Source organism: Brassica rapa, chromosome A09 (genome assembly GCF_000309985.2).
Source record: "Brassica rapa cultivar Chiifu-401-42 chromosome A09, CAAS_Brap_v3.01, whole genome shotgun sequence".
Lineage (NCBI taxonomy): Eukaryota > Viridiplantae > Streptophyta > Magnoliopsida > Brassicales > Brassicaceae > Brassica > Brassica rapa.
Genome location: NC_024803.2, coordinates 17031825 through 17047199, shown reverse-complemented (window position 1 = coordinate 17047199; position 15375 = coordinate 17031825). Strand labels below are relative to the sequence as shown.

At 32.7% G+C, this 15375-nt stretch overlaps 2 protein-coding genes and 1 pseudogene across 2 annotated transcripts; all 3 read right to left on the bottom strand.

The window, feature by feature from the left end:
- Positions 1–5002: 5002 nt before the first annotated feature.
- On the bottom strand, positions 5003–9346 carry LOC103839795. The gene is made up of 13 exons (XM_033280510.1): positions 8733–9346; positions 8226–8294; positions 8063–8145; positions 7909–7991; positions 7662–7830; positions 7531–7592; positions 7152–7450; positions 6910–7067; positions 6530–6838; positions 6340–6463; positions 5981–6084; positions 5257–5359; positions 5003–5178 (listed from the first exon to the last, which is right to left on the bottom strand). Exons 2-13 carry the CDS (start codon positions 8290–8292, stop codon positions 5132–5134), a joined length of 1608 nt encoding a protein of 535 aa, XP_033136401.1. The 5' UTR covers positions 8293–8294; positions 8733–9346; the 3' UTR covers positions 5003–5131.
- A 708-nt stretch (positions 9347–10054) lies between these two features.
- Positions 10055–12560, bottom strand: LOC103839794. The gene is made up of 3 exons (XM_018654235.2): positions 11725–12560; positions 11345–11662; positions 10055–10307 (listed from the first exon to the last, which is right to left on the bottom strand). Exons 1-3 carry the CDS (start codon positions 11902–11904, stop codon positions 10263–10265), a joined length of 543 nt encoding a protein of 180 aa, XP_018509751.1. The 5' UTR covers positions 11905–12560; the 3' UTR covers positions 10055–10262.
- A 132-nt stretch (positions 12561–12692) lies between these two features.
- Positions 12693–15272, bottom strand: LOC108869655 (annotated as a pseudogene).
- Positions 15273–15375: the final 103 nt, after the last annotated feature.

Below are 15375 nucleotides of genomic sequence, written 5' to 3'. Positions count from 1 at the left end.
CAAACCTCGTAAATCCTGGACGACTTACATGTAAGTCGTCGGACGGACGACTGAATTGTAAGTCGTCTATATATAATTAAATATAGAAGTTTTATTTTTCATTTGCAAAACTAACCTATGACGACTTAATTGTAAGTCGTCGAGTTTAAATAAGTTATTGATATTTGAATTCTTCACCAGACGACTGAAATGTAAGTCGTCCAGGAAAGTCAAACTTCTAAAATAATCCAGTCAAATGCAAAACTAACCTATGACGATTGAAATGTAAGTCGTCTAGCTTTTTTGGAGTTTTTTTTTGAACCAAACAAAAGTTGACAACTTATTTTTTCAGTCGTCCCAGATAACAGATTTCAAAGTCAATTGCAAAAATAACCTCTGCGTTGACCAGACAACTTATATTTTAGTCGTCTGGAAGACTTAGATTGAAGTCGTCCGCGTCGACCTAAATGGACGACTTCTGTGGAAGTCTACTAGATGACTTCCGTGGATGTCGTCTACGTCAATATTTAATAAACTTGCATTTTCTCTAAAACTATAAAGACTTTTTAACATTTTCTTGTTAATTCATATTTATTAATGAATATTTGGACTACTGAATGAAATTTATAACTTAATTAGTGATATTTATGAGGTTACCAACATTCACGTTAATTAAAGTTTCTAACTGATCCGAGAAGACTTCCATAGAAGTCTTATCCGCTAGTTTTTAAGTCTTCTCCGCTTGTTTTTGAATAACTTGTATTTTTAATAGTGATAAGTAACTTCAAGATATGTAAAACTCATATTTTCAAAATATATTCTCTTAGTTTTACTAAATTTGACTAAGTTTTTCAAGACAAACTTTTAAAAATATGATATGCTTTGACTAGTTACTATTGTTTGTTTCCATCTCTTAAGTATTATTGTTATAGACACTAATGATGATTATTGTAATGAGTTGGAAAAAGGGTTAAAATGCTTTTTAAAATGATGTGTCAATATGAAGCTACCAACATTCTTGTTTATTAAGATGAGAAAAAAAGGCTATTGTAATGAGTTAGAAGAAGGGTTAAAATGCTTTTTAAAATGATGTATCAACTGAAGTCTATTATTTCATTGATTTGTAAATGTGTAAACACATTGTTAGCACATGTAATACATCGTGGGAAACATTATTACTGATTTTATAAAAAATCCACAACTAAAAGAGTAGACATGCAATTCACAAAACAGACCACAAACAAAACTATTATAGATCATTCTTCTACAAAGACAAGCTTGGACCCCACTTGATATGAAGAAGACTTTGTCAGAAGACTCCCAGGAAGTCCATACGACTTCCAGACGACTTCCAGGAAGTCCAGACGACAGAAATAGAAGTCCAGACGACTTCCAGACGACTTCCAGACGACTTCCAGGAAGTCCAGACGACTTCCAGACGACTTCCAGACGACTTCCAGGAAGTCCATACGACAGAAATGGAAGTCCAGACGACTTCCATTTCAGTCGTCTGGAAGACTTCCTGGAAGTCGTCTAGTGCATTATATTTTAGACAACTAACAGGTAAGTCGTCCTATAGGTCTTCCAGATCCAAAAAACCTGCATATCAAATCCAAATCTGAAAAACCTGCATATAAAAAAACGTTCAAATGGCTTAAAACAGAAAAAATGAGTGGAAGATTAGATAAATCTACCTTTATAGAACACACAAAAATACATATCTAAAATTAATAGATCTACCTTTAAATGAGTGGAAGATGAGTACCATCTGATTAAAAACCTGTAAAAAGATAGATTAGTAAGAAAGACATGAGACAAAACTAAAAAATTCATATAAAGTTTGGTGTTTTCAAGTCAAAGAGATTAGAGAGAGGTTGAAGAGTTTTACAATGATGAACAATACATTCTTGTTGCACCCATTTGAGAAGAGGAGAGAGAATGTGTAATTTTCTCTTTGTATAAGGAGACAAAAAATCCAATTAGGTAAAATATTTTTGATTCAGACGACTCAGAAGACTTTAATATTTTTAGCGGGAAATTAAAATATTTTTAGCGAAAAACTAAAATAGAAGACTTAAATTATTTAAGCGGTAAAATAATTTTTTAAAAAATTTTAGGCGGGAATATTTTGGACGACTTACATGTAAGTCGTCTGTTTTATTTCTTTACCAGATGACTGAAATGTAAGTCGTCTAGACCCTAAATATAACCCCTAAACTTAATTAACTAACTGAACACTTCACAAAATCAATTTAAACTTCAGAAGTGTACTATACACAAAAATAAACACGTACAGGTAAAAAATTAATTTTTCAAAATACTGTTTATAATTACATGATTTTAATTTTTAGTTTATCAAAATATTTTCTTAAAAATTTATAAATTATTTTAAGATCAGCTACACCAGAAGACTTACTTTGAAGTTGTCCAGACGACTTCCAATATCTTAGACGACTCAGACGACTTACTAGGGCTATATTCGTAAAAATAGTTTCTGGTTTTTTGTTTGGTCACAAGGGGCTGGACTGTAATTTCACAAGGCTTTTAGATTAGTTTTGCATTTGATTCAAGTTTGGGTATATGTTTGAGGTTAAAATCAAATTGTGGATTAGTTTTGGCAAATTTTCCAATTATCTTAAAACTATAATTGTTTATTCAGATGACATGGTACTTGGTATTCAAATATAATAACATATAAAAATTCAAACATACATGTATAATTGTAATTAGTAACAATCAATAGAACTTTTCATTTTACGTACATAACTAAAAGTAAATTTAGTCGATTTTGGCTATTTTTCTATCATCCAAATCATCAATTTTAAAAGAAAATAAGAGTTTGATCTGCGGACTCGCACGAATATTGGTTTACTTTTTAAAATATTGATATTTATATTTCATGTTTTATTATATATTTTAGACGTGCCACCATTATATAATGCAATCGTATGGATAATTTATATAATGAGATGTTTGGTACTAACATCTATATTATTAAAATATAAACATTCCTTTTTTTATTTCTAATGAAATGTGAATTTTCTAAAAAAATACCCCAAAATTTACAAATTAAATTTAAATCTCATTAATGTCATTTTTTCATTTGGTTTTTGGGCTTAAAACTATCTCATTAAAACTTTTCACTAAATCCGAATTTTGTCGAAATAAATCAGTTGGTAAAAAATCAGCTGGTAAAACCTCTAATATAATGCTACACGAAGAAAATGAGCCAGTCCAGATTATATTAGCCACCGGATTGACTATGGATATGGATCATATATAAAAATATAGCTTATATCTTAATTTTATTTTTATTATATCTTAATTCATTTATAAACTACATAGATATACCTCCACTAAAAGGAGTTAAATAATTATTTTAAATAGAATACTTTCTTCGCACCATTTAAATGTAGATTGCAATTAGTTCTCAACATTGTGTTTTGCTTCAGCTATTTTAGGTTTTGGCGTTTTGGTTCTATAAATATGAATTGTTCATGTATTTACAAAGTTTTGATTGATTTTGTTTCGGTTAGCTATTTTGGTTTTTGGTTTAGTTAAGTAGCAGAGTTAGAAACTGGCTAATATGCACACAAAAAAAATCTCGTTCCAATTAATTTCAGGTTAGATTCTGGTTTTTTCAGATAATTACGAATTTATTGATAAAAATATCAGATAATTTGGATATTTCATTCTAAATATAAGATAATTCGGGTTGTTCAGATAAAACTAAGGGATGTTTTTTAATATTTTGTCCATTTAAAATAGTACATTTGTTACATTTTTTCTTTAATTTTTTATTTTTTGCTTTATTAATAAATTTATTAGTACAACTAGTTACATAATATATAAGCAAATGTAACCAAAAATATCAAACAAAGAAAGTCCAAGAAATTTATTTCTTTAGTCAACCATTCAACAAAGTTAATTATGTAACAATACATAAAGTAACTATAATAACCCATTATAACATAAATATAAAAAACAATTGTTAATAATAGCAATTACCTCCATTGTCTAAAAAACTATAATAAACATCTTTCTAAATTAAAATATCTTTCTCCATTATTTTGTAAATCCTCACAGAAAAAAGATATTATTGTATTTGAAAACTCAAGCTCATTCTCTTTTGATCGATTTCGATTGATTCATGTAATTTGTAGTGTTATAATACTTAAAATACTATAAAATCTTATAACTCTGAATTAAAGTAACAAAGAATTTGATCCTTTTTAGTTATATAATTAAATTTGGTGTAAACAACGTAATCATATTTCACATCTAACTTAACAGAAATGAAACTTTAAAAAAGAAATACTTTTTTTTTATAAAAACCGATACTTTAAATTCCGTGCATAGCACAGACCTTCCCTAGTTAACCAATAAAGATCATCGGGTGTTATGAACTTTAAGTAAAAAAAGAAAAAAAGGAAAAACCTTAAGTAATTTGAGACATAATAACTAATAGTTGTAACAAACTGTATTATAATTCTAAAATAATTTAGTCATAAAAAAAAGATTGGCAGACATTAAAAAGAAAATACTCGATTTATTCGTAAATCTGTTCATTAACAAATTTGTGACATTTCATAGGTAATTCGCTAGAAACCGGTTTAATTTTCAATGTTTTCTAATATTTATAGATGGAAATATTTTAAATTGATAAAAAACCATAAGTATTAAAAATTAATAGATCTGAAACCAAACCAAATATTTTTACTTATTTTTGTTTAAAATGCAAAAATATATATTTCCAACATACCCAAAGTCAAAAGAAACCAGACCTAGAACGGAACCCAAGGCCTAGAGTATAGAAGAACTTGCTCAAAAGTCAAAAGTTATCAGTTCTGCCCAGGAAATATGTCTTTCCAGTACACCAAACGAGGATAAATGAAGTTTTTACTTTAATAATATGTTCTCTCTTATATTTTTCATAGAAGTGTGAGTTATATTTTGATTTTTTACAGTTTAACATTGATCTATTAGGAAAGATTGTATAGTTATGATTAAAAAGTTACTCAAATTTTGTTAATCATATTCTTTTTTTTTATTTGTTTAAAACTGTGAAATGCTTACATCAATCGAAATGAAAAAACAAAGTCAACTCATGGCATTTGTACAAAAAAGCTATCAACAAAATAAAAGCATTTTGCTAGATGGGAGATCGGCCAATCGATCTAGGCATGTTGATCTGAAGATCTGCCAAAATTAGAAAAAGAAAATGTTAGAAAATTACAATTTATAAATTTTTTGTTAAAAATTTATAAATTAACATACCGTAAAGCGGAGCCATCCGACTCAGCAAGCTAGGAGGAACCTCCGTGACCTCTCGCATCCACCGTGTGCACGTGTCCGAGTGCACCACATACATGGGAATATGCTGAAAAATTATAAGCCAAATAAAATAACTAATATTGCCATCTGAATTTTCAATAGAATTAGACCAAATACAAAGCACAAGTTAAAATGGACAAAAACGGACCACTACAACCCTTAAAAAGCATCCTAGTCTCATTCACAAGAACACTTCCTTTAAAACTAAAGTGAACCCTCTTAACTTTGTGAAGGATGGCCAAATACAAAGCACAAGTTAAAATGGACAAAAACGGACCACTACAACCCTTAAAAAGCATCCTAATCTCATTCACAAGAACACTTCCTTCAAAACTAAAGTGAACCCTTAACTTTGTGAAGGATAGCCAAATACAAAGCACAAGTTAAAATGGACAAAAACGGACCACTACAACTCTTTAAAAGCATCCTAATCTCATTCACAAGAACACTTCCTTCAAAACTAAAGTGAACCCTCTTTAACTTTGTGAAGGATGGCCAAATACAAAGCACAAGTTAAAATGGACAAAAACGGACCATTACAACCCTTAAAAAGCATCCTAATCTCATTCACAAGAGCCCTTCGTTCAAAACTAAAGTGAACCCTTTTAACTTTGTGACTAGGACCCTCAAGCTAGTTTTTGTGTTTAAATTGGTTAGAAAGGCTTACATCGTATACGGTTGAGCTCGGGTGTATTGTTTTTGATGTAAAAGGAGCCTTAATGCTTTTGTAAGACCCGTCGCTTTGAAATTTGTAGCAGCAATCAAAATATCCTGACAAACATAAAAGACTGATTAGACATAGGTAAAATAATTACACATATATATATAGACCTAGTTATACATATATAGACCTAGTTAAACATATATATACAGAACAGTGTACACATATATAGACCGAGTGTTGCTCAAAAAAAAAAAAAATAGAGACCGAGTTATACATATGTAGACCTAGTTACGCCTAGTTACACATAAACAGAGGAGTGTACATATATACAGAGAGACAAGACAAGGTAAGAGAACATATACCTTCCGTAATGCATTTTTTAATGGATGCAACATCATTTCGTCTGGAGTAAATTTTAATACGAAGATTCTCAAAATCCCTTTCCAGCTTTTGGCGAATGCTTTTTGCATTCTCCATTCTCGAAAACTGCAGAACACCATATTAATACAAATTTAAAACAACAAGAAAAATAACAATGTAATTTAACCATACCTTTACGCCATTTTCAATGCACCATTTTTTTGAGAAATTATTTTCTTGCCAAGACTCATAAGCAACCAGCATGGAAATGTGGTCGGAACGAGCTATTTCTTCTTTGTGGGCATCCACCTTGGCAAGGATCATTGCAGAAATAGTGATGATCTCTTCTGAACATCCTAATCTTTCTGAAGACATTAGCATTTTTCCCATCTTTGGCTCCACTTCAAGAGCTGACATTTTCTGTCCTAAGCTTGTTAGGTTCCCTTCGCTGTCAATGGCTCCCAGGGAGCGTAAAAGCTCAGTATTCTGAGAGTTATTCACCTGTTAAAATTTAATTTTAAGGGTCAACTGATTTGACAGAAAACTTCATGTAAGATAAGAACAAGAATAACCTTCGCTTTGCATTCCCTTGGATCAGTTTGATCTTCATGGCATTTGGAAACCTTATTGAATAGCCTTTTTGCAAAAACATTTGTCTCTTTAATCGAGGCAAAACCTAGTTGACTGACAAGTATGTCCACGAGTTGAGCACTCGACTTCACGCTTCTAGCTGCATGTGGATGTGGGAGTATAATAATTAATTAAAGCTCAACCAAGAGTATCTGATTAAGAAAATTATTTACTAGTCGAGTACCTGATTCGATGCACTTTTTCATGACAACTCTATTATTTAGTTTAAGAGATTTCATTTCTCTAAGAGTCCACTGTCGGATCTCACTGTCATCATCATCATCTCCATGATCTTGTTGACTTTGATATCTTTGATAGGCAGTGTCAAAAGCTTCCACGTTGAGTCTTAATGCAAGGAAGCATTCAGTCTCGTCAGCAAACCTCTCCCTCTCTCCAGCTTCCATATAAGTGCTAACAACCTCCATGATTTTTTCTTTAAACTCTTTGCTTAACTCATCGGTTGTAGCTTCTGTTTTTGTGTGCCTGAACGTTGAAAAGAAAACAAATAAGGTAAACAGACTAATAATTCCTAATTTGATGTTAAATTGCATTGATTGTCGCACCTTTTGCAAAATGTATCAATTGTCCCAGCTATTTGGTGAACAATTACGTCACAATTTTCAACCTGTAGAATTTTTTATATTAAGTAAAAGCAAACTAACGAACAGTAAAAGTAATGAAGACTTTTGCATACTCTGAGTAGCGCTTGAAGGTCTCTTCTGAGCCATGTTTCAAGCCATTTGTTTCTCTGGAGAAAGAAACCCCTCTGCCAAAAGCGGGCAATGGAGTCCACCAGATAGCTTGATATGGACTTCTTCTTGTAATGTTGCAGCCTCATTCTATGTTCATCAGAAAGGAGAAAACTGCACAAGGGAAATTAAACATTCTTAGACAAAGGAGTATATAATAAGATATAGATAAAACAAATCATCTAAACCAACCTTTTCATGGTTGGGTCGAAAAAATATTTGTCGTACGTTTCAGTTAACCCATCATAGTGATAAATGACAGCTCTGCTCTCTCTCTGCATGAAGATGATTTCTATAAGAAAGAAGATGATGCTGAGTGCTGAGATGGGTCTAGAAGGCAAACAACCTTGCATAGAGGGCAAACACATGTGTGTGGCGTAGAGGTTGAGCATGTCTGCCACTTCTTTATGCAGTTAAAGCAAAATGTATCTGCATACAGAACACGAGTTAAATGAAACAATAAACTTATATGAAATGAAGATTTGACAAAGGTAAAAAAGATAACTTACGGTAACATGCAGATAGAAAGGCATCTTCGACACACGTATCTAAACATATAGCACAAGTGTTCTCCATATCTGCCATTTAATATAAGTTAAAGAATCAACCAAACCATTATAGTCGTAGCTCGTAAAAGCAACCAAAGTCTCATGTGGACTACTAATGGAAAACAGCAAATCATTTACTAGCAAAAACAAGATGACTGTTTCCACAGAAGATTCAACGTATATTCTCACCAACCACGAATTAATGAAATACAACACTTCCAGTCGTAAGCTAATCAAAACAAACAAAGGAGAAAGCTTTTGTCAATATGAACTTGTGTTGTGGCTGAAGTGAGAATCAATCAAACTAAGAAGTGCATGTGGGATCAGAAGAAAGGAGAAAGCTTTGTCTAATCTCCTATCCTACAACCAGTCGTGTGGTGCAAGCATCTATAGAGAACCGACAACTATCCGGGAAATCAAACAAAGAAGACGGGCGAAATAAAAAACGAGTCGGAAGAATTTGATTACCGTGTTGCAAACGTGATTCGAGTGTAGGTGGCCGAGCACCAAGAGAGTCTTGAAATGCACGAACGATTATCTCTGAAAGAACACCCAACGTGTGATTACCGTATTGCAATTTGAGATAATCAAAAACCCTATAAAGATTATCGCTACCCAACGTGTGATTACCGTATTGCAATTTGAGATAATCAAAAACCCTATAAAGATTATCGCTACCCAACGTGTGATTACCGTATTGCAATTTGAGATAATCAAAAACCCTATAAAGATTATCGCTACCCAACGTGTGATTACCGTATTGCAATTTGAGATAATCAAAAACCCTATAAAGATTATCGCTACCCAACGTGTGATTACCGTATTGCAATTTGAGATCATCAAAAACCCTATAAAGATTATCGTTACCCAACGTGTGATTACCGTATTGCAATTTGAGATAATCAAAAACCCTATAAAGATTATCGCTACCCAACGTGTGATTACCGTATTGCAATTTGAGATAATCAAAAACCCTATAAAGATTATCGCTACCCAACGTGTGATTACCGTATTGCAATTTGAGATAATCAAAAACCCTATAAAGATTATCGCTACCCAACGTGTGATTACCGTATTGCAATTGAGATCATCAAAAACCCTATAAAGATTATCGCTACCCAACGTGTGATTACCGTATTGCAATTTGAGATAATCAAAAACCCTATAAAGATTATCGCTACCCAACGTGTGATTACCGTATTGCAATTTGAGATAATCAAAAACCCTATAAAGATTATCGCTACCCAACGTGTGATTACCGTATTGCAATTTGAGATCATCAAAAACCCTATAAAGATTATCGTTACCCAACGTGTGATTACCGTATTGCAATTTGAGATAATCAAAAACCCTATAAAGATTATCGCTACCCAACGTGTGATTACCGTATTGCAATTTGAGATAATCAAAAACCCTATAAAGATTATCGCTACCCAACGTGTGATTACCGTATTGCAATTTGAGATAATCAAAAACCCTATAAAGATTATCGCTACCCAACGTGTGATTACCGTATTGCAATTGAGATCATCAAAAACCCTATAAAGATTATCGCTACCCAACGTGTGATTACCGTATTGCAATTGAGATAATCGAAAAACCTAGATCGATAAAGGTTATCGCTAAGAGAACACCGTGTGATTACCGTATTGCAATTGAGATTTGAGAGTCGCTGATCAAAAATCCTAAATCGATTATCGCTGAGAGGTTCTGGTGGGGGAGCGGTAGTTTCAGTGGAGTCTAATTTCAAATCTTTAATCCCAAGTCGAGTCGGGTCTTCTCGGTCATAGTTAAAATTTCGGTACGCAATTGGTTCAATTTAAAGAGAATAAACCATTAAATGGATTTCGGTACATAATTGGTTTAATTTTAAACTTTGTACCTAAATGGATTTCGGTACATAATTGGTTTAATTTTAAACTTTGTACTCCTACAGCTCCTCCTTGAAACAACCCTTCATACACTTTCCCATTTACACCAACACCGATCACATTCTTCTCACCAAACCCTTTGGTCCCTGACTCGGTCTTCTCGCGCGAGATCCTATGAATTATGTGAGTGAGAATGTGAGATAATGACAAAGACGAGGGATAAATAACCAGATAGAAAAAACCTATTGCATTATCATGTACATGGTGTGTCCTCTCACATGATAGTGTGTTATTTTAAATTCAGATGATCTTACTATAGGATTTGGACTGTTGGTTTTCAGCAACATCTACACCAGTCTCCTAGAACTAAATATGCATTTTATATATGCCAACTTTCAATATCAAGTTTCAAAATATGTTTTCAATAAGTGTGATTCACATATGCCTAGAATTAGAGTACTATGTCATTTCCTCTCAGACACTAGAAAGAAACCTTTGAATTGTTTAGAAACCATGTTACTTGTATACTTGGACTAAACCTGTTCAACTTTACAGTAGAATTTCTTTATCGAAAGAGAAACAAAACGTTACAACTAAAAGCCACTATGAAAAGGAAATGCTAAGAATAAGAACAATGCCCGTTTGGATTTCAAAGAAAGCTAAAGTGAAATCTTATAAATTTATGATACGAGCCCCCTATTTTACTTTTTTTGAATAAAAGATCTTTCTTTCTTTCCTTTTCATTTATAAAAAACAAACAAACCGTAGGTCTCACATAATCTAGATATTAACAAAATATTCTCCTAATTAACACTTCATTAACCATCTAATTATTGTAACAAGACTTTTCCAAATAGAATTATCACAATAATCATGTCGTTAGTGATATTACGGTTTTGGTTGGCTAATTGACAAATTCACCGCGTTAATAGACTTTAACATTTCTTTTTGCACCATTAAATTTTGAGTTTACACTTTACGTGGATATTAATTAGTGTTGTATCCCAGGTAAATTCATTCACTATATGATTTATCACTCCGAACCTACTTCAGTTAACCACAGATTGCTTGCTAAATAAAGTGAAATAAAACTACAAGAGTACCCTACCAAGAACCAAACCAAAATGAAAAATATGTGGGGGGCTACAATGTAATAAACTAGAAGTTTTAGGTTCAAAAGAGAATTAAAAGAAAAGAGAGAGAACATGCCTGGAGCGGAGGAGTGATGGAAGAAGAAGAGAAGAACTGATCAGCGGTGATGAATTGTTTGACTGAGCTTAGGACAAACGTTTGTACAGCCAAACAAGCCCTCATCTTCCCCCAGTTCTTAGAATCCACAACGTTCTCTCTCAACCAATTCGAGAACCCTTGGAGCTTATACTCTCTATAACCTCGACGGCTCGACCCGGAACTTGATAAGACCCATCGGGTCGGGTCACGACGAAGGCGAATGTCAGAACGACCAGCAAAAGCCCGATGAGTATGGTCATACAGCACAAGTAAACAGCCAGTAGAGTCTCCTTGTACCTGAGAGAGAATTGAAGCTTAAAGTTGACCAAAGTCTGTGTATGTGAGTATTAAGAACTTACTGGGAGGCGCCGATGAAGCCGCAGGTGGAGACGAGGAGGAGGACGGGCCAACGGAGGAGATTGACACACTTGTTGTCGGGCTTTGAGGCAAGCCATATCCCTGACGCCGTGATCGGTGTGGAACAGAGTAACGCTAGTAAGTTCAGTATCGCCGTTAGTTAAGTTATTCGCTAACGCCATTAACTCACTCTTGGATTTTTAGTTTTTTCTTTTGTATACAGAAAAAATAAAACGAAATTGTGAAGATGAGAGATCTGTCTCTGTATTTCTAATTTTTATGATAGTCGGTCGGTGGTTAGAGATGATGGGAAGTGTGTTTAATTAATTCTATTCACAGACGAGGTTCGGTCCGGTACAGTTAATCCGGTTTAGTGCTGATTTAAACCGAGTGAATCATGTCACGACTCACATGGATGGACACGATGATGCCTTTTGTGGGCTTTAAAAGCGACTTTGTATACACAAACGCGTCAAGTAACCGTAGAATAATTAGTTATTCAACCAACCAGAACTAGCCACGTGTCACCATACCGGATCAGTGATCACTATCAAATAGACATGGCATTATTTTTGTTTTAATGATCATATCTTATTATGTTTTGATAATCGTCAACATATGTTTTGTGTTTTGTTGCAAAATCTAAAGCTAATGGATCTTCGAGTTCTTCATAGTATATCATCTGTCTACTGCTTTGGTTATTCTCTGATACTGAATCATGGTCGTAGTCAATTTTGTCCGCTCATCCATTTTCTTTCACTCTTTCCATACCTGGAATCAAACCATTGTTTCTCTGGCAACAAATCTTTTATGACTCGATAAGAAGTTAGTTTGTGTCATTGACGGTATTATATAGGCTCATTCTCTGTTAGGGGTATGTTTTTAATCTGCAAAATGCTTTTTGACCTGAAAGTTTTACAAGCCTTAGAGAACTCATTGGCGTTTGTGTTTGTTTGTCAAACCTTGTATTATGCGTTTTTAATGTGGCTAAGCTTTAAGCTTTAATTTGTCTATCAAGCTTTTCCTTCTTTATTTTTGTTGTGATCTGCTTCGACTCTTTGGTTATAGGCTTATAGCTTTGCCTTTGGCGTTTGGTCGAGGTCTAACCAGTCAGTTTTAACTTTTAACTAGATCCCTGATAAGAGAACATGGTAAGTAAAAAGATATATAACCAGAAGGGTATGATAGCGGAACGACCAAGAAACATAACAACGCCAAGACAAAAACAAAGCATGTCTACTTAAGGATTGAGACTTTAGGTATAACAAACGAAGGTAAACCAGTTGTGATCAAACTATCACTCAAAGAGAAGTTAGAGTTAATAAATCTCCAACCTAAAACCTTATGACTCTGAACTAATCTCTCTGTAACTGCTGTCAACCCAACAAATATCTCCTGTTCCATACCTTAGGTCTAATCTTACCAGCCAGCTGCATAGTAACGTTGACTATTGAATCTCTGTAATCAATCCAGACTTGATAGTTTCTTCCATTGTTAAGCTTCAACGGGACAAAAACACCGACCAGAACCCAGATGCGTTGGAAAAGACCGAGTTAACATCGATTCCGACTTGGTTAGCGTCGATGTCGCAGAAGTCTTGATCAGCAAAGACATCGAACTCAACTCCGAAGATGGGATTGGTTGGGTCGCCGTTGTAGTCAAGTTGAAGAGACCCACCCAAGTGCTGAGCAGAGCTAGTTCCGTTGATTCCTATGGAAGGTGTGAAGAGGAAGACGATGCCAATGGCCGGAAATCACCGCATTTTTGGAAGGAGCCATGGTGAAGTGAAGGAAGTCGAGAAAGGTAGAACAGAGGATGTTGTTGGGTCTTTTGTACGGATGATGGTGTTGTACAAAGCACGACCAGTTGAGTATGTGTTTGGTTGGTTAAGGTAAGGACTGGGATTCGAATTCGATTGTCGCGTTTCTGAAGAGTCAACGAAGCTGTTGAGGATGAAATCGACGGCTGAGATTGGGTTTAGAAGAGGGATGAGGAGAAGGGTAAAGAGAAAGAGAGGAGCTTTTATAAACTGAACCTCACACCTTAAATACTAAACTCTAACCAATAATGATGTTAAAGAATATTATATTTCAAACAATTTTTAATTATAATTTTTCAAAATAAAACTCATAATTTATTAAAATTTAACTTTAACAATTATTTTATTAAGTTTTTTTCAATACTTAGGAAAAAATTAAAAGCTAAAAGAAATAAAATGTTATAATTAAATGACTATGTGTATATAAAATTTTATAAAATGATTGAAAATGAATATTTAAAACTGCAAATGAATATTTAAAATTTTATAAAATGATTGAAAATGAATATTTAATAACTACTGTCTTGTAAAAGACTATAGTTTAGTTTAATTTATTAAGTCATATTTATCAAAACATAAATTTATATATTGTGCTCCATATTAAGTTATTTTCTGGGTCCACCCCTGATACTTGGGGATTGATAATATGGCTTTTGAGGAATAATAATGACAGTTGTTGAAAGGTAAAGTTGAAAGCTTCTATGAAAGGTTTGATTTTTTATTCTTTGTTTTACTCTTTTGTTTCGTCGAAGTTTATGACTTTTTGGATTAAGTTTCTTTGTACTTTTGACAAAAAAAAAAAAACGTTTCTTTGTACTTTGTAGTTTGTGCTTTTGGTCTCATTGTAATTTAAAGACTTTTGCAAATTTCCTCTCTGGGAAAAATGTATTGAAGTTTGGTTTTTATGTGAACTAATTGGAAGTAACCTTTTGTAACTGTAAAATAATGCTTATGCTACTAACCTTTTGAGTGTAGTGGTTGATCATTTAAATGGTTGTACAATTAGAATATTAAGAGTCTGTTGAGCAAAATATTCCCTTTTTACAGGGAACAAATTATTTATATACATTCTCACTAGGCACTATTTGACTATTTGTAATAAGAAGTACATTTTTTTCCCTTTTTTCTTTTGAATCTTTTTAGGTTGATGACAAAAAAAAACACATTTTTGGTAAATCTACCAAAAAATGAAAACTAAGATATTAAATAAAAATATTCATCTATTGATTAAATAAAAAAATATTTGATGTTTATAAAAAATATTTCTGTTATAAAATAAGTGATGTTTATATTATTTTCTATATTGAAATGTATTATTGCTAAAACCATATCCAATGATTTCTCTCATTTTTTCCCCTCAAAATGTGATAATTTCATATTGAATTTGAGATTTGCTCCAGCGATTTCCTTTATCTTTTTTTTTTCTCAAATTCTAATATATTCATTTCTCAACTTATTTATTGTTAATAACACCTTTTATTTGATAAGATTTTAACCTATAATCATTTTTTAATTTTAAAATTTAACTTATTAAAAGAAAAATTGTTACATTTAATAAAATTACATAACCACATACAAAATAATAGTAGAGTTTTATTTAAATAATATACTATTGATATATTTTTATTTACACAAATGATCAACCAATGTATTTAGAAGAAATAAATGAATTTTTTTTATCTTTGATTCGTCTAAACCGAGTTAGAACCTTTTGGAATATGGTAGTTTCATCTTCGTCTATTTTTACTTTTAAGGTGAAACTTCTCTTCCAACTACAATTAGTGCATCAAGACGACACTCATCTTCAATTATCATGTTGGATAAAATTATACAT